The sequence below is a fragment of the Dermacentor albipictus genome, chromosome 8, assembly GCF_038994185.2.
Source record: "Dermacentor albipictus isolate Rhodes 1998 colony chromosome 8, USDA_Dalb.pri_finalv2, whole genome shotgun sequence".
NCBI lineage: Eukaryota > Metazoa > Arthropoda > Arachnida > Ixodida > Ixodidae > Dermacentor > Dermacentor albipictus.
The window spans coordinates 22994078-23017008 of record NC_091828.1 but is presented as its reverse complement, the minus strand read 5'-3'; the positions used below and the strand labels follow the sequence as shown (position 1 = coordinate 23017008).

The 22931-nt window shown below is 47.2% G+C and overlaps 1 protein-coding gene across 1 annotated transcript in view; it reads right to left on the bottom strand.

Annotated features, from left to right (window-relative positions):
- Positions 1–2085: 2085 nt before the first annotated feature.
- Positions 2086–22931, bottom strand: part of LOC135912157 (uncharacterized) — a 171207-nt gene continuing 150361 nt past the window's right edge. The window contains exon 7 of the mRNA XM_065444542.1: positions 2086–2182. Within this exon, the coding sequence (XP_065300614.1) occupies positions 2156–2182 (27 nt within the window). The 3' untranslated portion in view covers positions 2086–2155. The remainder of the gene's footprint in view (positions 2183–22931) is intronic.

Below are 22931 nucleotides of genomic sequence, written 5' to 3'. Positions count from 1 at the left end.
ACACAAAGCGTGGCCTTCGGAAACGCCGGAATTACGTGGCACAAATCTCACCAGTTTCCACTAAGTGGGTATTAGTACAAGTAGAAAAGTACCTACAAGTTCTCCCACTCGTAGGGTTCTAGTTCAATCGGCGATTGTTACTGTATGGCAGCCGTACCCAAATATTCTCACCTTGGGGAACGCCACTTGCCTGCAAAAGTACCGAACGACCCGCCCGCCCTCCTCTGCTTCTTTCCCCCACCAATGTACTTTTACACGACATCGTGATGATTGCTGCGGGGAAAATATTCAACAGAATAAAATTGCGGAATAAAACATAATTGCCTAGTAAATCATCAATGCGAGGAAAAAATATGCTAGGCATTAGATCGCACCTTACAGGTCCCGAATTCATGATTTAAACCACACTCACCACAGTGCAAAGTGTTGTTCTGGAGCACACTTCGAGGAGCGAAGTGCTAGCATGCATTGCGCTGTGTATGCAAGGTATTTTTTTATAGTTTTATAAAGTAATGAGAGCAGCGAAGCTGGTGGTTTAGAGCGCAGTTCCTAGGCGCCCGTTCCTGCGTTTCGCGTTGGCGCGGCCCCTTGGCGTCCTCCCTCGGCGTAACCAAGCGCACTAACAGAGTGAAGGACTAAAGAACGAACGCGGAGCGCAGCGGCGGATGAAAGACGGCGATGGGGAAGAGAGCGCGAGGAGGAAGGGTAAGATAAGGGGATGGCGAAAGCGTAAGAATAATACCGCCCAAGACGGGCTCTGCGGTTATGACGGCTACGAGAAGGCACCGGAGTTGCATGCGTCGTCACTAGCAATGATGCCACCGATACCGTACATGGAAACTAAGTGCTGCATGAGCGGAGGTCTGTCTGTGGGCTCCTGTGAATCGCGCCCACGCTAAACACACGCGCTGTCTCTGGCGGTCTCACGATAAGCGAGGCAGTCGCACCACACTTCGCCCCATTTGCAACGTGATGCACGGGACAGGTTGTCCGGGCCAGCTAATATATGGCGAAATGAAAACGTGTATACAGCTGCGCTAAAATTTTGAATTAGGGAGTATCGTACTAGCCGGTAATTTTTTTCGTGGAAGTTCCTAGGCAAGGCGGATATACTTTGTTGCTATTACCATGAGCGTCATACGTATAATTAAGACAACTTATTTAATCGCCATATTCTTAGCACCATGGGGCCCGTTGACTAAATAGCAAATTTGAAGGCAGCGACATTTTGATGCACACCCATCATTTAAAAAATTAGATTCCTTCGCAGCATAGAACGCTAGCAGTGGGAAACACATTGTAGCAAGCAACGCAAAGTTACTTCTCTGCTTTGAATAGTAACCACTAACTCCAAACTGTTGAGGCTCCCATCGTACAAATTCTGTTGATTACGGCATTGACACAGGCCTCTTCTTCTGCTGATTACCTAGATTATAATGTTATAGTTTACCTATAGCGTACTTCTTACTAGAAAAACTTCTGAGCTCATCTTCGTTACAAAATCGAACCCCCAGCCACGCTTGCACAGATTGTCATCGAAGTGAGCTATTCCAGATATATTTTCCCTGTTTGCGCAAAATTCCACCTAGCACGTGTCATGGCGCCAAGGTATGAATGTAACATGAACCACTGTTTACTTGTTCGTAAACATGATGGTAATGATTGTACTTTGAAGCTTCGCGGGATGTGCCTTTGCGGAAGTGCTTGCTCCTGATGAATCATTCATATTGTTATGGTGATCAACCGGATATATCACAAATGTTCTTCATACAAATTTTAATTGGAAGCAATACAAAATGATTTTCGTGTGTTTTACAAGAAGCCTAGAATGTGCAAACTGCATTTCTTTTTATATAATGTTTAGTCACACATGATTCTTTTCAGTATCCTGAAAAATTTTCACTGTAAGAGGACAATTACCACCTGGGCAAGCTGGTAAATAGGCAAGAACGTTTGCAGTGTGTCTGAATTTACACTGTGATTGGGCAAAATTAGAATTGAGTGGCTTTCATTGCCAAGCAAATTGTTTAAACTGAAAACTTTAACCGCAGTAGCAACAGAACAATTAACGCAAAAACAAAAACGAGCTGGTGATTCCACTTTATTTAATCGTTTATAAATCGTAATGCGAAAACATTGAATTGGTGCTATTAAGTCAATCATGAGGGCGGCGACCAGAGTGCTGTAAACGAAGAGAAATACAAAATCGTGACCGGCTCAAAGCACATTTAAATGATCTTGTGCAGTATAACGTAGTGATACAGTTAGGCAGGATGTCTCTTTGCTGAGAATCCCATACACGCTCCGTAGTTACATTAGGGTGTTTTGAAGAAACAGCAAAGCATTCTGCTGCGTGTATTTCTCTTCTTTGTGTCTTGTCGAATTGTTGTGCAATTAAACTTCAAGCTTCTATACCAATACACCGTCTTCAACCTCACCAATGCTTTAGTTATTAGGCCACAATGGTGCACATCTTGGAAATTTCTCAACAAAAACTAGCTGTCCAAAAAATCACAAATATTAAATTTTGCAGCACAGGTGTATGTATGCATGTTGCATATTCTTTACCACTAAACTCACTGGAATCAAAGGGGCAAGCAATAACCAGCCTTGCTGCTGCCGTTACCATTATTATCATGACACCAATGGAAAGACTGCAACGTTTCAGTAAAGGGAGTGCCGGAGGGAAAGGTGTGACAGCGAGGGCTTACAATAAAAATAACGGTTACGAGACATGTTCAATGACAATATATGCTGCATGTCGCTCAGACTACTTTGGCATTGCGGCAAGCGTTTACTCGTTTGATTATATCACGTTTTCAGTAATCACTGCTCTAAAGCTGTACAAATGGTCTATTTGATCTGCAATTTTTATTTTTATCATGGTGGGCTAAAGGCCCACATTTCTCCCGATATGTAATTTCGCCTTGGTGGTTCATGACATGTTCACGTACAGAGAGTTCTGCAGAGCATTGGATGTGCATTGTTCTACTGCTTAAGAATTAGAGCCTCATCATGAGACGAAAACATACAATTTATCCATGCAGAATAACGGCGCCCCCCGAAAAAAAGAAGATACACTGAACCTCTGGCACATGCATCGAAAGTGAACAGAGCAAGAAATCTGAAGTGTTTTCATCATGCAAGCCAACACACTAAGATTCTCAATGCATTTTCATTTCGCCACAAATGCATAGGCACCACCGGCTTGGCGCATCATCCACATCTCGCGCTGCAACAAATTGTGCGATGCCTCGCGGTTTCATTTTGCGGCCGATAGATTACGCATGACAAAAATTCAGCAATGTGCATACTAAGTAACTTCACCAATGAAGAACCCCAAGTTCTTTATGAGATTAGGATTCATCGGTTACATCACACAATTTGTGATAACCATTTATCTATTTATACTTAATTAACCTCTTTCCCAAGAAAGTGAGCCGTTTGGAAGGCACCCTGACAGACAAGTAGAACTATCGGCAAAATGTCATCAACCAGCGAAAAAGTCAGTATCGTAAGCAGCCGCATGTGAGATGTCGCTAGCACAAAATTTAAGTCGGCTACACAGAAGTGACAAATTTGGCAATATGGTGTGTCTAAACATTGCTTCAATGTTAATCACAGTAACGCTGACATTGAAGGCGCCTTAATTACTACGTACGTTCCGTCGACACACCCGACTACGTTCGAAATGTTCCCACGAAGTAAGAAGCATTCTTTTATATATGCCAGCTCAGCCGCACTATTCTGGAAAGCTAGCCACCCCTTACGCACTGCCGCATCGATCAGCGCGTCAGACACATCTCTGACACAGTGGCTAACAGTAGTTTGATGGCGTCCAATGTAACGCTCGGCGCCGACGCTTCCCTGAAAACTCCCAGTCCCGTTGAAACGGAGGGCGCAGAGGACTTGCTCGACGATGGTGAGCGAATGAAGCCCGCCACGCTGTCTCCGCATACGAGTCTTCGCCTAGCTCGTCACACAGCCAGCGCACTGATGTCTTCGAAGGGCGAAAATGACGCTGAAACTCCCCGTCGGTCATGTAGGTGAACGGGTCCGGACGGTCATACTGACGCTTGTTGCTATGGATGCAATGAAGCAGGCTGCTGCTGCAGCCGCCATGTTCCCGAGTTGAACTCGGAGGGGGTTTCGCGATGTACGAGTTTAGCCCGAGTTCGCCTGTCGATCAAAACCAGAGGTCACGCCCCACGCGAGGCATGTAACTATTGCGCGCGCACCCACTACAGTTGGGCCACGCCCAACTTATCTCCCGGCAACATGCGACGCGGTGTCGAGCTGAGAGGCATCAACAATCTTGACCGCCGACATAAAACACGCACAACGCCCTGTCATCGCTGATGTACTGAGCACCACTATCAGAAACAAAGCGTTGACTGTCGCTGGCTTATGCATACATTTTCTCGGGCTGAGATGGCCGCCCAACACGGTTTCATTGCCTGCATTGTGGCGCGTAGCGCACAGTAAATAATTATCGGCACGTCACTGTAGCTGCTTGCAAGGTGTCGATGCGCCGAGGGGGACGATGATGCTGAGGAGTGCATATTGCAGCAGTCGTTTGAGATGGCTGCTCTGTCATCGGTGATGAAACGGAGCCACAGCGTTGTAAACACGATCAGCGTCCTAGAGTCGCTCGCTCTTCTAGACCCAGTGCAATGGCATTTCTTCATCACAAGCACTGCGCACTCATAAGTTCCAACACCTCTCTCCGTTCGAAATCTGATTTCATAAGTGCACACAAGAGCCCTCACCTGCCAAAATGCGAGTGCTGCGGTGTCGTTACGATATCCATCTGCGATCGCTGCTGGCTCCAGCAGAGGTAATCCGCAAGCACCTTCGACTGCACAACACGCTCATATACTGGGTACATGCGCTCAGAGGCACCTTCACTGGGCAAGCGATGACAAACGATGAATTGTGTCACTGGGGAAGCACGCACTTTTCGTAATGTATCGCAGGGGCTTCGCGCACACAGATAAACTGGTACGTTTTCACTGAACTGCGTCACTACGCACTCTATTTTTTTGTTTTTTTTTTCTTTATTGCCAACTTGGCACAATACAGTGAAAAACACCATCATAACATCACATTACAAATGCACTCTAAATAACATACCGCCATTTCGCAGCGACAGCCGTTGTGTCGTTTTTAGTTGGTAAAGCGGGGGCCTTAATAGCCTAGTGAAGTGCCTGTGATGAACAGCCGTACCGCGGCGCTGCGTTTCTATTCTCCTAATAGAGAAAGAGTGGCCATGACCCTCGATGGATCATGACCGACTTTATTGAGAATAGCACTGCAGCGCCCTTAGGCGACTTATCACCGTATGAACGCCCTCGTGCGTGCGACCCGCTTCAGTGTACCGCTTCTAAGCTTTCGCCTCACTGTCGCCACTCGCGGCAAGAAGTGCAAAATTTAATAATTTGCTCGATCTCCGTTTGTCATCACAAATTTCTAGCGTTGAAAACGAATAACAGATACCTAAAGAAATAAAAATGTTCGTTATGTTATTTGTTGTATTTTAACGTATTCGTTTGAGTGAAAGTGTAGGTGCAAGAACGCGCCGCATGTACCCTGTTCGCATTCGATGGAGGAAAAAAAGATAGTGCCCGAAAGGAGAGGCACGCCCTTGACGCGCCCGGGAAAGGCGTGGCAAGCGGCTCACGGCAAGTGTGCAGACAAACAGCGGGACAGTCACGGTATCGCTAAGTTGCGATAATCCGTTGATAACAATACGCGGCGCTGGCGCGTTTCGTTGTGCAGCCTTCTGCGCTTGAAACGTGGAAGCAGCGTGCCGCGCAGGGTGCGCTCATGTTGTCATACGCGGCTTTTTGTCTACATATTTTTTGCCTGCACCTTCGGCGCGTTCCGCGCTATCTCCGTTCACTGACCGCCGTCGAGCAAACTCGGGTAAAACTCGGGTGAACAAGAAACTCGGCGCATCCTGCATAGCACCCCAGGACTAGTCCGTGGGTTAGGACTCGCCGAGACATTTGCGTGCCAGGAGTGTATAAGATCGGCTGTGTGCTATAGCGGAGAGCCAAATTTTTATGCGAACACCCCCTGACATGCTTCGGCATGCGACCCCAACCCACGGGTAATCCTACTTCCAGATATGGTCCTCCCGCTACCCCTTCGGTGCTCTGGAGTCCTAAACCACCTGCTTTATTATAACCTCAGGTGCTCTCCTGGAGCCTCCATTTGCCGCTTACATGTGCCCTCCTGGAGCGGTGCTTGTGAAATATTCACTCTATCTTCACGACGAAAAAAAACAACCCGCGAATTATGCAACACTAGTCAGAGCCTTGCCCCTTCAGACACAGCGATCACCAGGTGGGGCGTCCGTGCCCACACCACGCGGGCAACCAGCGGCGGAGCGTAAACAAATTTGTCTGCACTCCCCAATGCCATCAAGTCTAATGCACAAAGGCATAAAACACGCGCTAAGACACCTCCTCCGTAGTGCCTAGACAGAGTCACATATTCAAGGAGCAAAGGACCCAGATTTTCTCTCTCGCACCCGCTCTTTCGCGCGCCTGCGCAGAAACGTCGAAAGCCGCGAGAAGCGCCACCCCTCGCTGTACCTACTAGCAATTGTAGAAATGCGACCCGCAGACCTGGCTCGAGACATTAGAGAGGGTGTCAGTCCACAACAAATGAAACCCTGAAGACAAGTTGCGTCACATCTATTTCTCATTAGAAGACTCCGCCAGGACTTGGTTCGAAAATCGGGAGTCCCCTTTAATGACACGGCACCTGTTTGCAGCCAGTTACTGAAGGCTTTCACAAGCGTCAAAGCCTATGGGAACGTCGCCGTATTCACAGAAGAAATTACTAGTCTTTTCCATCACGTTGACCCACAAAGGTCTGAGGAGAAGAAAGCACGTCTTCTCATGCGCGGTGCAAAACAAGAATTCTTCGGAGGACTTCTGTGCAACCCGCCCACGACCGTGGCAGAATTTCTACCAGAAGCAACGACGATGGAGCTGTTAGAATGGCGCATCAGGCGCTTAATTCACCGCTCAATGCTAGACTCTACACAAGTTCAAGCCCTCTGCTCTGACGACTGGCGATACACAATCAGACAAGTTGCGCGGGAACTACGGAAGATATTCCCACTGCCACAGCCTCAAATTAATTTGATTGCTGACGTACTTCGGGAAGAAATACCGCGGTTATTGGGAGTTCCGGAAGTACAACGGAATTACCATAGCCTCAGCCTGAAGCAATGACCTACGCCGCCGCCGCCCACCGGCCCTCTCCCCCTCCGTGCTCGCGCCAGGGTCCCGCAGCGCTGCAATTCCGTCGTCCGCCGCCGCCGCTGTCAGCACGCCCGACCGTCGCTCAGCGCTGCATTCCAAAGAAGACCGACGTTTGGCGCGACTCCGACTACCATCCGCTTTACTATCATTGCGGAGAAGCGGACCACCTCTACCGACAGTACCCATATCACGATATGGGATTACGAGGGTACGTCATCTATGATTCCCGTCCCCAGCTTGTTGAGCAGCCACGTGACATCACCATATCCATCGCCGCAATGCAGTGGAGACCCCCACAACCTTCGTGTTCATCGTCGCCAGGATGCTACCTGTTGCCGCAGCGCCCACCCAACACCGACCCACCCCGGTGCCGGTTCGTAAGACCCTACATGAATAAATAAATGCGGCAACCGATGGAGGTACGGTTTTCGTACGTTCAAACTCGCGAAGACCGTCAGCTGCCGACGATGGCCCTTCAAGATTTATTTCACCAATGCCGACACAACGACATGCTGTCATCCCGACCAAGACTGGGAGACAAGAATACGTTGACGAAAGCCGACCTAACGACGCCACGTACTCGCCGTGATCCGACGCCAAGACCTAACTGGAACGGACGACAAAGAACCACTAACCTCGACGTTCTTCTCGACGACCACAAAGTCGCCGCGCTTCTACACGCTTGAGCCGGCTACTCCGTCAGCAGTGGATTATTCACCGCCAAGCTGAAAAAGCTGGACAGGCTGCCATTGCAATCTGAACCTGGCAACGTTTAACGCTAGAACGTTATCTAGTGAGGTGAGTCTAGAAAGGCTATTGGAAGAATTAGAAGGCAGTAAGTGGGATATAATAGGGCTCAGTGAATTTAGGAGGACAAAAGGAGCATATACAGTGCTAAAAAGCGGGCATGTCCTGTGCTACCGGGACTTAGCGGAGAGACGAGAACTAGGAGTCGGATTCCTGATTAATACGAATTTAGCTGGTAACATACAGGAATTCTACAGCATCAACGAGAGGGTGGCGGGTCTTGTTGTGAAAATCAATAAGAGGTACATATTGAAGGTCGTACAGGTCTACGCTCTATACATCCAGTCATGATGACCAGGAAGTCGAAAGCTTCTATGAAGACGTGGAATTGGCGACTGATAAAGTTAAAACAAAATACACTATACTGACGGGCGCCTTCAATGCCAAGGAAAGCAAGAGAAAGGCTGGTGACAAGTCAGAGGGGGAATATGGCATAGGCTCTAGGAATAGCAGGGGAGAGTTATTAGTAGAGTTTGCAGAACAGAATAATATGCGGTTAATGACTACCTTCTTCCGCAAGCGGAATAGCCGAAAGTGGACATGGAGGAGCCCGAATGACGAGACTAGAAATGAGATAGACTTTATACTCTGCGCCCACCCTGGCATCATACAAGATGTGGACGTGCTCGGCAGGGTGCGCTGCAGTGACCATAGGATGGTTAGAACTCGAATTAGCCTAGACTTACGGAGGGAACGGAAGAAACTGGTACATAAGAAGCCGATCAATGAGTTAGCGGTAAGAGGGAAATTAGAGGAATTCCAGATCAAGCTACAGAACAGGTATTCGACTTTAACGCCGGAAGAGGATCTTATTGTTGATGCGATGAACGACAATCTTATGGACATCATTAAGGAGTCTACAATAGAAGTCGGTGGCAATTCCGTTATACATGATACCAGTAAGCTATCGCATGAGAAGAAAGATCTGATCAAGAAACGCCAATGTATGGAAGCCTCTAAACCCACAGCTAAAATAAAACTGGCAGAACTTTCCAAGGTAATCAACAAGCGTAAGACAGCTGACATAAGGAAATGTAATGCGGATAGGCTTGAACATGATCCCAGGAACAGAGGAAGCCTAAAAGCAGTGAAGAAAAAACTAGGAATTGGCAAGAATCAGATGTATGCGTTACGAGACAAAGCCGGCAATATCATTACTAATGTGGATGAGATAGTTCAAGTGGCTCAGGAGTTCTATAGAGATTTATACAGTACCAGTGCCACCCACGACAATAATGGAAGAGAGAATAGTCTTGAGTAATTTGAAATCCCACAAGTAATGCCGGAAGACGTAAAGAAAGCCTTGGAAGGTATGCAAAGGGGGAAGGGAGCTGGGGAGGATCAGATAACAGCAGATTTGTTGAAGGGTGCTGGGCAGATTGTTCTAAAAAAACTGGCCACCCTGTATACGCAATGCCACATGACCCCGAGCGTACCAGAATCTTTGAAGAATGCTTACATAATCCTAATCCATAAGACAGGGGACGCCAAAGACTTAAAAAATTATACACCGATCAGCTTACTGTCCGTTGCCTAAAACTATTTACTAAGGTAATCGCAAATAGAATCAGGAACACCTTAAACATCTGTCAAGCAAAGGACCAGGCACGATTCCGTAAAGGCTACTAAACGATAGACCATACTCGCACTATCAATCAGGTTATGGAGAAATGTGTGGAATATAACCAATCCTTATATATAACTTTCATTGATTGCGAGACAGCGTTTGATTCTGTCGAAACCTCAGCAATCATGGAGGCGTTACGGAGTCATGGTGTAGAGGGGTCGTATGTAAAAATACTGAAAGATATCTATAACGGCTCCACATCCACCGTAGTCCTCCATAAAGAAAGCAACAAAATCCCAATAAAGAAAGACGTCAGGCAGGGACATACGATCTCTCCAATGCAATTCACAGCGTGTTTACAGGAGGTATTCAGAGACCTGGATTTGGGAGAATTGGGGATAAGAGTTAATGGCGAATACCTTAGTAACTTGCGATTTGCTGATGATATTGCCTTGCTTAGTAACTCAGGGGACCAATTGCAATGTATGTTCACTGACCTGGAGAGGCAAGCAGAAGGGTAGGCCTAAAAGTTTTTCTGCAGAAAACTAATGTTTAACAGTCTCGGAAGAGAACAGCAGTTTACGATTGGTGGCGAGGCACTGGAAGTGGTAAGGATTCATCGAGGATTCGACAAACACCAGTCGCAAAGCATCGCATAATAACACAAGAGTGCGCTCGACCACTCCGCCAGAGCCGTTATCGAGTTTCGACGGGAGAACGTTAAGCTATAAGGCAGCAAGTCGATGAAATGCTGCGCGACGACATCATACAGCCGTAGAAAAGCCCGTGCGCATCTCCTGTAGGATCGGTGAAGAAAAAGGACGGAACCTTACGTTTCTGCGTTCACTATTGCCGACTGAACAAGGTCACAAAGAACTACATATACTCCCTGCCACAAATACACGATTGGCTCTGCAACACAAAATACTTCTCATCGATGTATCTCAGGACTGGCTACTGGCAAATAGCAGTCGACGAGAGGGATCGAGAAAGACCGCCTTCATAACCACAGACGGTATCTATGAGATCAAGGTCATGCTATTCGGACTGTGCTCGGCGCCTTGGACATTCAAGCGCGTGGTGGACAGGGTGATAGCAGGATTAAAGCAGCAGACCTGTCTTGTTTACTTGGATCACCTCGTCGTCTTCGCCAGAAATCTCTACGATCACCTTAGGCGGCTTGCGACAGCCCTAGAAGCCATCAAGACATTAGGACTCACTTTGAGGCCGGAAAATGTCATTTGGTTTCGATGAGCTTCTGTTCCTAGGCTACGTCATCGGGAAATCTAGAGTCAGCCCTGACCGGCAGAAGACAGCTGCGATCGCAAAGTTCCAGCAACCCATCGACAAGAAGGCAGCGTGTAAATTCCTTGGCATATGCGCATCACACATGCGCTTTGTCAAGGACTTTTCACGCATCGCTGAGCCCCTGACACCTCCAGCTAAATGTGCAGTTCAAGTGGGAAACGCCGCAGGCTGATGCATTTCAAGAACTCAAACGATGCATGCAGTGGCCACCGGTAGTTGCGCACTTCGATGAGGACGCCGATACAGAAATCCACACTGACGCCAGTAGCCTAGGCACCCATGCCATCCTAGTCGAGACGAAAGACGGACCTAAACACGTGATAGCTTACGCTAGTCGGTTGCTGTCAGAAATGTAAGGCAATCATTCTACGGCCGAAAAGGAATGCCTCGCCATTCTTTGGGCTACAGCGAAATTCCTACTTTACCTATATGACAGGCCGTTCAACGTCGCAAGAGACCATCACGCGCTGTGTTGGCTAGCGAACTTAAAGGACCCTTCAGGTCGCTTGGAGTGGTGGAGTCTCAGGCTGCACAAATGTGACATCCCTGTCACCTACAAGTCCGGACGAAAACAGTGATATCGACAGCCTGTCTCGCGCTCCCCTGGAGCCACCACCCCAAGATGACGAAGACGAGGACGCTTTTTTAAATACAATAAGTGCAGACCACTTTGCCGAACAGCAGCGAGCAGACCCGGAGCTCAGAAACGTTGCTTAGTACTTGCAACGCTAGACCGACTTTATCCCATGATCATCATCACCCTTTATTGGCTTTTAAAGATCCCTGTAAAGCATCACATAAAGGAAGGGCGCAAGGTGAACACAAAATATAACCAATATAAGTGGCAAAATGAAACAAATAATAGCACACAGGCAACTATAGAAAAAATAAAAGGAAGTGTATATCATAATGCAGGAATTTGAACATTAAGATAGAGCATGATGTTTTCTTTAAATATGCAGAATCACGCTCAATGCCAATAGAATTGGGAAGCTGATTCTATTCGTGAATTGCAGGAGGCAGGAAAGATTGGTCAAGTGCGTTAGTAAACGTAGGATCCTCATGGGGTTTAATAGATGGGATGACGTGCGAAACGATGGAACCAGTAGTTAATCGGGTAGATAAAGAAATTTGTAGAATAATTTGTGGAATAGGCATAACCGAGAGAGTTTACGTCTAAGGGCCGGTGGACTGATGCTGAGAGATGACTTAATATTACCAAAGTCCTTGCGTGCTTTTCTGGTCACGAAACTCCACTGTTATAGCTTGCTATAGTGCCGCAGCTGCCGCGCGGAGGAGCTGGGAGCACGGTGGTGGCTAGACTAAAGCTGCGCGCTGCGTCAGGAGAGCTGGGCCCCAAGGCATACGGCGGCATCGGCTGTCCATTTCCATCATTTTAACAGATTTGCTGATCTGATGGCTTTGAGCATTGTGTACGAGGAGGGAAAGTGTACGCGAGCGACGATGCGTAATACTTGCTGTGTACCACTTTGTCACTCCGGCTTCAGAGGTACGAGGAAAAAGGTATCGTTTTTTGGAAGAATGGCTCAGGACATTCAGAAGCTGTCTTCTCGCGAAAAGCTGATGTTTGATTAGTGCCTCATGCAAGCAAACGCGAAGTTTCCAACAGCTGTGAGGTAAGCTACTGGTGACGCGTTGAAATGCTGTATTTATAATGACCTCATCTTGTGTTCTCCGTCATTTTAAGGGATTCGGACGTGACCGAAGCTCACAAGAAAGGGTATCTAGTGCATTGGCTTTGTCAGCTTGGGATACTACCTCTAATGGGCATATTCCTTTAGAGCAATGTTCCACGTCTTCTTTCAATACATTGCCGTCTCACCTCTCTGAAGAATGTGAATGCTTATTTAAAGCCCCAAGTTGTAATTACGTGTGATTCGCATGTCACCACGCATCAGTTTATATGGATTGTGCTAATTGTTTTGCATTTATTTCAGCATGGCATTTTCTTTTTGCATTGTGCTTGTACGCATATGAGCATCCTGATAAACGTAAAAGAAACCAGTAACTTTTCTATGGTGTAGGATGCTCAGTAGTATTCTATTATACGGTAGACAAACCTTGTAGTTGTTGCTTGTGGCGTTAGCACTGCACTGCTTTGAATGTAATTCTTTGGTTGTTGGTGGCCTCTGTCATATACTGTGGTACGTGCACGTAGCTCACACTGGCAGATGCACTTGGTGCGTACTGTCATCAGATACCTCAGTATATTTCCACTGCGCATGCACATCTGCAATAAAGGGGAATGAAAAAGTCCACAGCACAACTTTTTCTAGCTATTTGTTCCAGGAGCACCACGCAGATGCATGACTCCTCGCCAGCAGCACGGCACACATCGCAGGGGACGCTTTCCCACTAGACGCGCTACGACGCAGCGATAACGTCAGAGGCGTCCCGCATCGGACGCTCCACCTAGGAATCGCGCTGTGAGCGGAAAGAGGAGCCGCGTCGCCTAAACACGAGGGTTCGAGTGACACACGCTGGAAGTTGGAAGGGGAGAGAGCGAGAAAACTTATTAAACGCAAGGGTATTGGGGCATCCTCGCACCGGTCCCGCACGTACCTAAAGCGCTCAAACGAGACGAAGGAGTGAAGCGGGTGAGTGGCGCGCCACCTGTCGGGGCAGCGCCACCGTACATTGTGAGGAGATGGTCTTCTGTGTTTGCCGCAAGATGGCTCTGCGTGTGCGCCAAGCGGAGAAGGAATGTAGAGGAAACGTACTTCGCTACTCGTTTAACTGTGACTTCAGTAATTTACGTGCTCATAATCACCTATATACACCGCAGTATAACTTTTTACGGCACGTTTCTAAGGCAATACCACATTCACTAGAGGGGCTTTTGTGGCGCTTATAACCATCGAACTCATGGCGGAGTCACTTCCTCTTCAGCCACCAAGGTGAGCCATAGAGAAAGGGATTGAACAAGAGCAGACACTCGGCGAAAATTGGAAACAGGAAATACGTCACGCTATACTTTTAACATCGACGAATTGGGGTCGCGAGCATCGAAAAAAAGAAGAATGTGAAATGAGAGTAACAGAAATTGTTTTATTTTTTTTATTCTTTCCCGGAAAAATTAAATATATCTGCGTATAAATTAAATTAAACTTTGTGGCGCACTTCCGTTGCCTAGCGACAGGCGAACCGGCGAATGACGAGCCAGACATGAGCCAGATGTTTGCGTCATTCGGCAGACACACCGCCGAAGCGGGAGGGACCGGCCGCGTGTCTGAGCGTTGGACTGTTCGGGCACCCGTCTGCCTGTTTTTCTATTTTGGGATTTAGCCTGGCTTGGTGGCCTCCCGGCGAATTATTGCATTCATTCGGAACTTCGACATGGCAGCACTGCACTATTGGACTACGGCAAGGTGAGAAACATTGTTCGACAGTCTGTGCGACGCACTTCAAGCAATTAGGCTTACTGCCCGGCCACTAGGCTAGACTTGTGACGCAGTTAACGAAAAACAGCGTGGCCGTCGTGGAGCAGTTCATTTGAATTAAATCGTACTGGGAGATGTTCGCGACGCTTCCTATAAGCCCCAAATATTGTTTTAACTAATTTCGGTAGTTTTTGGGCACGCTATATATAGTCGCACAGGGTGCTGTGAGGCAGTTCCGCGTTTACGGAATTTTACTGCGACAAGTTTTGGCGCTTTCTCTGACTTCCAACATTATTGAAACTAATTTAATTACTTTTTGGGCTACCTTTCGAGCGCAGTGGGCGCGCCTGGCACTGTGACTTGGTTAGCGAAAATCAGCTCGGCCGTGGTGCGCGGTTCCTCGCTTTAATGCACTGACAAGTTCATAGCGCTTTTCTTTCTCTGACGCCCGATAGTGTTGAAAATTATTTTCGATACTTTTATGTTATGAGGCCCGCTCGCCGCGCCTGTTGTGACGCAGCGAAAAGCAGCTCGGCCGCGGTGAGTTAGTTTGGCGCGTACTGAATCTTACTGCGACAAATTTGTCGCAGTTTTTGTCCCCGCAACAATTTAAGCCTTCTTTCGGTACCCACGCTTGTCAAAAACGCGACGAGCAATCGTCAAGAGTGATAACACGGGAGTGCGTTGCTTGCGCCTGCAGAACGTACAAGTGATAAGCCAAGGAGTTCAAACGCCAGGAACTAGTAACTCGAAAATTCTGTCTTCTGAACGGCACCCACGCATGTTCTCTTGAGTGCGAGTAGAAGGAATTCTGCGAGCGTCCAGCATACTCTGGTTGAGAGCCTGTGTTGTGGCCACCTCTGTGTACTCGTAGCGTACTACCGCGTCGGTTGTAGCCAAGTTCGCGAAACGCGCCTTTGCCCGCGCATTCGTGCTATTAAAGTGCAGGGAATAAGTATTGGGAAGAGGGGAATGCTTGGAATTAGAATGTGTTTTTGGTATGTACGGTATTGCTTGGGACGAGTCGGTTTTTTCCTACGCCGTGTGTGTAAATACGAACTGCTTTTGTTTGTAATGCCGCCCACTCACCACTTTCGCACGCTTCGCCTCTACAGGCATTATTCTTAGATGTTAATACCAAAATAACGCTTGTAATTTTTTCAGCTCCTGTCGTCTGGTGGAGCTTCCTGCGGAAACTACTGCTGCTTACCTGGTGCCACAACGCTGGATGAATTCACAAAAGCCCGCGACGAGCATTTACAAAGAATAAAATAAACGTTTATTTTTCTACATTTCACAAGGTGTTTTGCGTCTTTATGAAATTGCACGTGGCACATATTCAATAGAGGCTTGTGAAGATCGTTCGCAATCAATTTTACTTAACAAAATAATTTGCAAATAAATATTTAATAAGAAATAAACATGTAAATATTTCCTGCAAAAGCAAAAAAAAAAAAAACGGAGCCGGCGTGACACGCACCAGCTAGAATTCAAAACGCGCGCGCACAAAACCGAAACCGGAAGTGTGCTTCAGGTTTTAACATCGACGGTTTGGTGCGCTGCAGTCAATTCGGCCGCTGGGCTCTAAGGGAGTGTCCGCTCTTGTTGTATTCCTTTCTCTATGGGTGAGCGGACGCGGAATGTCAGGCTCTTCACGAGTGATCTCAGCGGCCCACCGGGGACGCGGTAACAGGATGGTAGTTGAAGTCGACAAGGATTTTGAGATTATTTTGCCGCACTTGTCAACAGGACGCGTCGTTTTGAACACATTGTTCTTGCACGGAGATGTTCGAGCACGGCCCTTCCGGGTCGAAGATTTCGGAGACGCTTTGCACAAGAAACGGCTGCTCCCTGACGTTGTGGCTTTGGGTGCCTACTAGATCAACCATGTGTGGGCCGTGAAATTAAACAGCCCAGAGGCGACGAAGCGATTGGCTGGATAGAAAAAACTTCAGGTCAAGTGGCAGCGCTGTTTCGTCATCGACCCGAAGGAGCAGCAGGTGAGGCTTCGGCTTCATTGGTTGCTACACGGCGTGGCGGACGACGACGTGCGTACGCTGTTGGCGGCGCTAGGCAAATTGACTGAGTTTCCTCGGGAACGCTGGCATGTGGAGGGAGCGAACGAGAAAGGTTCTACTACACGGACTGTGTCTGAAGCTCAAGAGTGGTCTCAAGGTTGATGACCTGCCACACCAGATTCGCGTGGCCGGTGAACTAGCGCTGTAGGTTGCACCAGATCGGCCTATGCAGTGCTTGCGCTGTCATGGGTCGGGACATGTGCGTCGCGAGTGCGAGGTGCCACGTTGCTCACACTGCCGGCGCTTCGGTCACGTCGACGCCATCTGCGTTCGTTCCTACGCCGCAGTGACCCTAACAGCCGGTGATGGGGATTCAACGGTGCACGTTATGGGCGTGACTGAGGCGGAGGACGCAGCGAAAGGTAGTGGAGATGTGATCAACTGGGCCACATTGCGATGCATCAACTCCAGCAAGTGAAGATCGATCAGAGACAGTACACAGCCCGCCGGACTCTGCGGCAAAAACAGCTAAAGGAACAGACGACTCTGCAAAAGATGCAAGTCCTCAAGTAGCCGAAACTCCCACACACGAAGTGTCTGAACGGGGGGCCGCGAAAAGCGTCCCTCGTAGTTCAAGTGCTGACTTGGACGCTGCTGGCGCTTCATTGATCGCCAGTGTGTGTGTGTGTGTGTGTGTGAAGTGATTTTTGGAAAGGAAACGGAAGAGATGAGGGCAGCGCGGTAACTGTCTCTCACAGGAGGACACCTCAACAGCACTGCACGGGGAAGGGGGAATGGGAAGAAAGAGATGAAGGAGAGAAAGACAGGACTAACGTGGCAAGGGGGAAAAAATGTGAGTGCGGGGCTCAGAGCCGCGCTCTCAACAGCGTCGTCGCGGGGAGTACTGGCGTCAGCTCGGCAGTTAAAAGACCCCTGGAAGACGCCACAAGCCAAGGAGACAAGGTCTGCGCGCGCAGCATCGAGGAGCCGCCTGCGAAGACACCAACGAGTAGGCGCACGAACCCCAGGGCAAGGCCTGGGGGCACGGCGCAGAGGAAAGTTGACGACAAGCCACTTTTGCAAAGCGGTGAGACCGTCTCACCGGGTGGTCCCGGAGACGTCTAGCATTGAGCTAGATGCGCAATGTAAGCGCCATGCTCCGGGCCTACCTTTTCCAGAAATCAACGATGACTTCTCAAACGTCGCTTACACTCGCCACTTTAAACGTTCGAGGTCTGGCCTCTAGGAAAAAACGAAGTCAACTGTACCGGTTGTTAAAGGAAGATCTTGACGTTTTGGCTGTGCAGAAGACGAAAGTGGAAGGAAAAGAGGAGACGGCGAACATGCTGCGGAGGTTCACTGCACGGTACCACGCCGTTGTGACCCACGCTATCGGCAGGTCCGGAGGGTGCGTGCTCCTTGTTCGAATGAATCCAGGACTGTCAATGCAAAATGTTTCTTCTTTTTCTTCCGGTAGATTTGTGCTGTGTGATCTCACATATAGTGATATTGTATGGGGTGTTTGGTGTGTTTATGCTCCAAATGTGGCGCAGGAACGCGTAAATTACTTTTCTAACCTTAGACAGTATTTGTGCATTGATAAGCATCTTATTTTGGCTGTGGAATTTAATTGCGTATTGAACTCAAGTGATAGGTCAAGTGGAAGAATGTTTAAAGACAAAAGCAGTGATGTGTTGTCACAAATTATAGCAGAGCATGAGCTAGAGGATATTGCAGAGTGCCTGGAGGGCTCCCGAGCTGAGAAGTACACGCATATTCAGGGCAACAGCCTTGCCCGCTTAGACCAACTCTACCTTTCAGTGGATACGGTCCCAATGTGTCGCAGTTATGGTGTTTTGCCAATTTCTTTTACTGATCACTGCCTTGTAAAATGTCAAATAGGATCAAGGAAAGAGAGCAATAGTTTTTCATGGGAGCAATAGAAATTGAATTCCAATTAATTAGGGATGAATCTTTCAATGAAGCTGTGATGCATGCAATTAAGAATATCCACGAAGATAGTGGGGACAAAATAGCCGAACAATGGGAAATCTTTACGCAACAGATAAAAATTAAAGCAATTGAAACATCCAGCATTTTATTGCTTGAAACCAAAAAGAAAGAGAAAGGGCTCAAGATGATTTTTGAAAAGTTAACAGCGCTTGAATGCGAAACGCCAGGTGTGTATGCCGAAGATCTGCTTGGTATCAAACAGAAACTGGAGCTTTATGATGAGAACCGTTATCGCGGAGCGCAAGTGAGAGCAAGGGTAGACGCGATGGCTATAGATGAATGTCCAACAAAACGCGCACTTTGACTCGAAAAAAGTCACGCCCGGCGGAACCATATATATGTTATTGAAGGTAATGGGATTTTAACGACAGATAATAACAGCATAGGACGTGCGTTTGCTCGACATTACGAAACGCTCTTTGCTTCTAGACCTGTGAATGCAGAGAGGTTTAAAGAAGAATTTCCTTGAGAGAATGCAACGGCTCCAACGTGACACCAGAACAGAGTTGGAATCACCCATATCACAAACGGAACTAGAAAAGGCTATAGATAACCTGAATCTCGGCAAGTCGCCAGGGCTTGACGGTCTGAGCGCTTCGTTTTACAAGCCGTTTAAAAAAGAATTGTCTGATCTGCTTGCAGTTCTTTTTAATGAGGCTTACGAACTAGATGTCCGGCCCCGGTCATTTCGGGAAGCACATAATGTATTAATGCCAAAGACAGAAGAGAGAGAGAAGTTAAAATTGGTTTCCTCATACAGGCCTCTATCACTAAGTAATTGTGATTATAAAATTTTGACGAAAGTGCTATCAAGGCGGCTACAGAAAGTAATCAAGAAATTAGTTGGTCCTCACAAACATGCGGCATTATGGGGCAGTCGATTGTGACTAATATACATAAGACACGGTGCGTGTTGGAGTGCTGCGACATTATGCAAGTAGGGGTAGCAATTCTACAGCTCGATCTTGAGAAAGCGTTTGATTGTGTGCCTCATGGTATTTTGCTTACCATCCTAGATCACATTAATGTCGGATCCATCATTAGATATGGGGCAGCTTTGTCGTACCGAAACTGCACTACGCGTTTAATTGTTAACAAGTCAGTGAGTGCACCAACTAAACTAAAGCGTTGTGTACGCCAAGGCTGTTTACTGAGTCCCCTTCTGTTCTGTGTATATATAGAAACAACGTGCCTAGCGATAATTGAAAACAGCAGTATTCACTGCTTCAGATTAAATGCATCGGAAGTTAAAATTGTGGTGTATGCGGATGACGTCGCAGTATGTTTTACAGATAAAGAGAGTGTAGCTGCAGCTATCGCTGTAGTGAAGGGTTTCGGCAAGGTAACTGGAAGCACGGTAAACTGGGGAAAATGCCTTGGCTTCTGGCACGGAGAATGGCCTTCCACCCCAGTCACTTTCACCAACGTCAAGTGGCCGACGACACCCGTTAAATACCTAGGCGTACCACTGGAATATTACAAAAATAACGATGAGTATTGCCAAGATGAAACGAGAAAAACAGATAAAAGCGAACAAGTGGAAAGGTGGATGTCTGTCAAGGTTTGCAAGAGCTACAGTTTGCAATCTATTTTTTGTCGGTGAACTCTGGTGTCTGATGCAGGTATTGCATTGTTCAAGGGTAAATATACAGAAGTTGCGCCAAGTCTTCGCAGTTTTTATGTGGGCTTCGAACTGGGAACGATGCAGTCGAACGAGTTTCATCAGGCGAGGTAAAGACGGAGGTTCCGGAATGACGCACCTTCTTATACGACAGGTCATAAACCGGTTTTTATTTTTCCGCGACTTAAGCGATCCTTTTTTGCACACGGTGTGCCAAGTGAGGCTAAGGAGTGCGTTACCTGGCTATGTAGTGTGTACACAGAACATGAGCGGTCCTATTTGTCGATATCTGAAAAAGTTATTATAAGTGCACGGTTCTTGTTCGTTAGATTTTCAAATGAGTACATTTTTTCAGTGAAGCGTAAAACTCTGTACAAAGATGTATGCGATGTAGTTCTCCCTGTGCCACTGTACAGGGCCATATACAGTGGTGGCCAGGGGCAAGACGTGCTTAAGCGGGTGAAAAGAATACAACTAACGCCAGGGGCCAAGTGCTCTTTTTAAGCTTCACACGGGTACGTTGACTGTAAAAACCTTTTTTAGAAGATCGTGGTTTTTTCTCACCCTGGGGCTCGCATGGCTTGATCTGTGAGAAACCAGAAACTATACATCATGTATTTCTAGATTGCTGGCCGGGTGTCTTCTTTTGGAATGTACTTCAGAGGACTATCAAAAAAGACTTTCCTTTAGATCGGGAGGGTATTAGATATTCCTCCAGAGAGAACGATGATGCACTTTCTATGGCGCGCACTTATGGCGGGGTATCACTGTGATCCAGATGACCGGCCGGCACGAATGCTTTTTCGACAATGCATATCGACATTTGTAGAAATTCAGAAAGCACAAGATCGTGTATTTACGTGGCTGCCAAGGGTGGAACCCTTGACCGCGCTCAAAGAATTCTAAAATAGCCAGCTCTGTAAGGCTGACACTTGATGCTGAAAACTCGCTAATTTATCTTGTTTTCTGAAATGTCATTTGTTTTTAGATATAGTATTACAAAACAGGCATTAAGTATAAAAAAACTCATGGCTGAATGGTAGCGTCTCCGTCTCGCACTCCGGAGACCCTGGTTCGATTCCCACCCAGCCCATCTTGCAAGTTGTTTTATTTATGAATTGCCTTCTGGAATTTTGCGCTCACGGCCAACGCCACCGACGCCGATGACACCGGCTTTTCTCTTTTCTGCGACATGAGCTCCTTAACGCTGTCGCGTTAAAACTGAATAGTGGTGGCATTTTTTTAAGCCAGCAGAAGTCAGCAATCCCTTTTGTACTTCATTTTATGCCTAACTTTTTAAATATCGGTGTATGCAGCATACGTGATGCAACGCGTTGTTTCACATCCACATATATATTTGGTGACGAAGCTAGGCATTTACGTGAATTGCAGTGTACTTGCACATTTATCAGCATGGTTATGAGTGCAAAACACAGGTGCTACTTCTTCCCTAGGTAAAAAAGGAGTGGCTATATGATTGCTTCCTAGTGAAAGTAAAGCCCCCCCCCCCCCCCCCCCGACAGCTGTTTACACTTTTCCACAAGAAAACGGCTTCCTTCTCCTTCCCAACCCTCGCACTCTGTACGGCTACCTGGGAAGCCTCAAGGCCGATTTCGGCTTCGATGCAAGCTTATTTGAAATTTTGCGAGAAAAACTGCAAGGAGTTTTTGGAAGAGAACGCCGTGGTTATTGACCGCCTGAAATTAATTACGATTGTTCTGTTTTTGAATAAGCGGCATAACTAAAGAAAACATTTTTGCAGGTGTGCTCATGTTCGATGAAATGAGTGTGAGGAAGTGTTCACATCAGAGAATCTGACATGTCCCTTTTGGGGAAGGTCGTTTTTTCTGAGCACACGAGACCAGCAGAGCGGGAAAAGGATGCTGAACTCGTGCTCCTGTTGTGTATTCCGGCTCTTTCTTGGAGGCTGGTCCCAGACAGTAGGCATTTTCTGTGCGTCTGGTCCTACACCAGGCTCAATAGTGGCAAAATTACTGCTTCAGTGCATTGTGCACTTCGCAAATGCTTATGTTGTGGTGGACGCCATCACATGTGACAATTATACGTCAACTCAATCAGCTCTGATGTCTCTGGTTAAATGTATAAGTATTATACGTGCAGTTCCAACTTGTATAGGGAAACAATTGGGCTAACAAGCATAATTTCTCTTGAGGTATTAGCGGTGACATAAAGAACACCAAGAACACGTTCCAACACCCGTGTGATCCATAAAAATTTATTTACATGGTTGTAGACCCTCCACATGTATTCAAGCGTGTTCGGAACAATATGCAGAATGTTGGGCAGTTTCTGGTAAGCATTAGGTGCTCGCATCAGCACCGCTAGTGCTGGAAATTAATTATTTTTCTCATAAAATTTATTTTTGTTCTTGTTGCAGCTGCCCCAAGGCCTAGAGGTTTTTCACTGCCACTATTCTGGCCTACTAGAGTATGAAGGAGAGCAAGCCGGGCTTCGCGTAGTGCGCAAGCTGACTAAAGCGAACATTGCCCCTAATTCATTTCAAAAATTGAGCATGCGGTTTGCTGTCCCGGTAAGAAATAATTTACGCTAATCTTTATGTCGTAAACGAAACAGGTTACCAAAACCTTGGTTAGTTTGTGTTCTTGAAACCAGGGAAGCATGGTGGCCTAAAAATAATTCTGTGCATTTTACAGTTGTTTAGTGAAAGCTCTACTGCAGCCATGGAATTCTACAGCAAACCAGAGGCATGTGCGTAGCTACATCCCTCAACATTAACGTCCGACTTCACAAGACACATGAGCAAGCAGTTTGACAGCCTTTATTCTCGCAGGCCAGAGCATGTAAAATGCAATGAAACCGAACACACTGCTCTATGTAGCTGATATTTCTGCTGTAATAATAACAGTCCTTTTGCTTATGCTGAAAATATTATTGAAT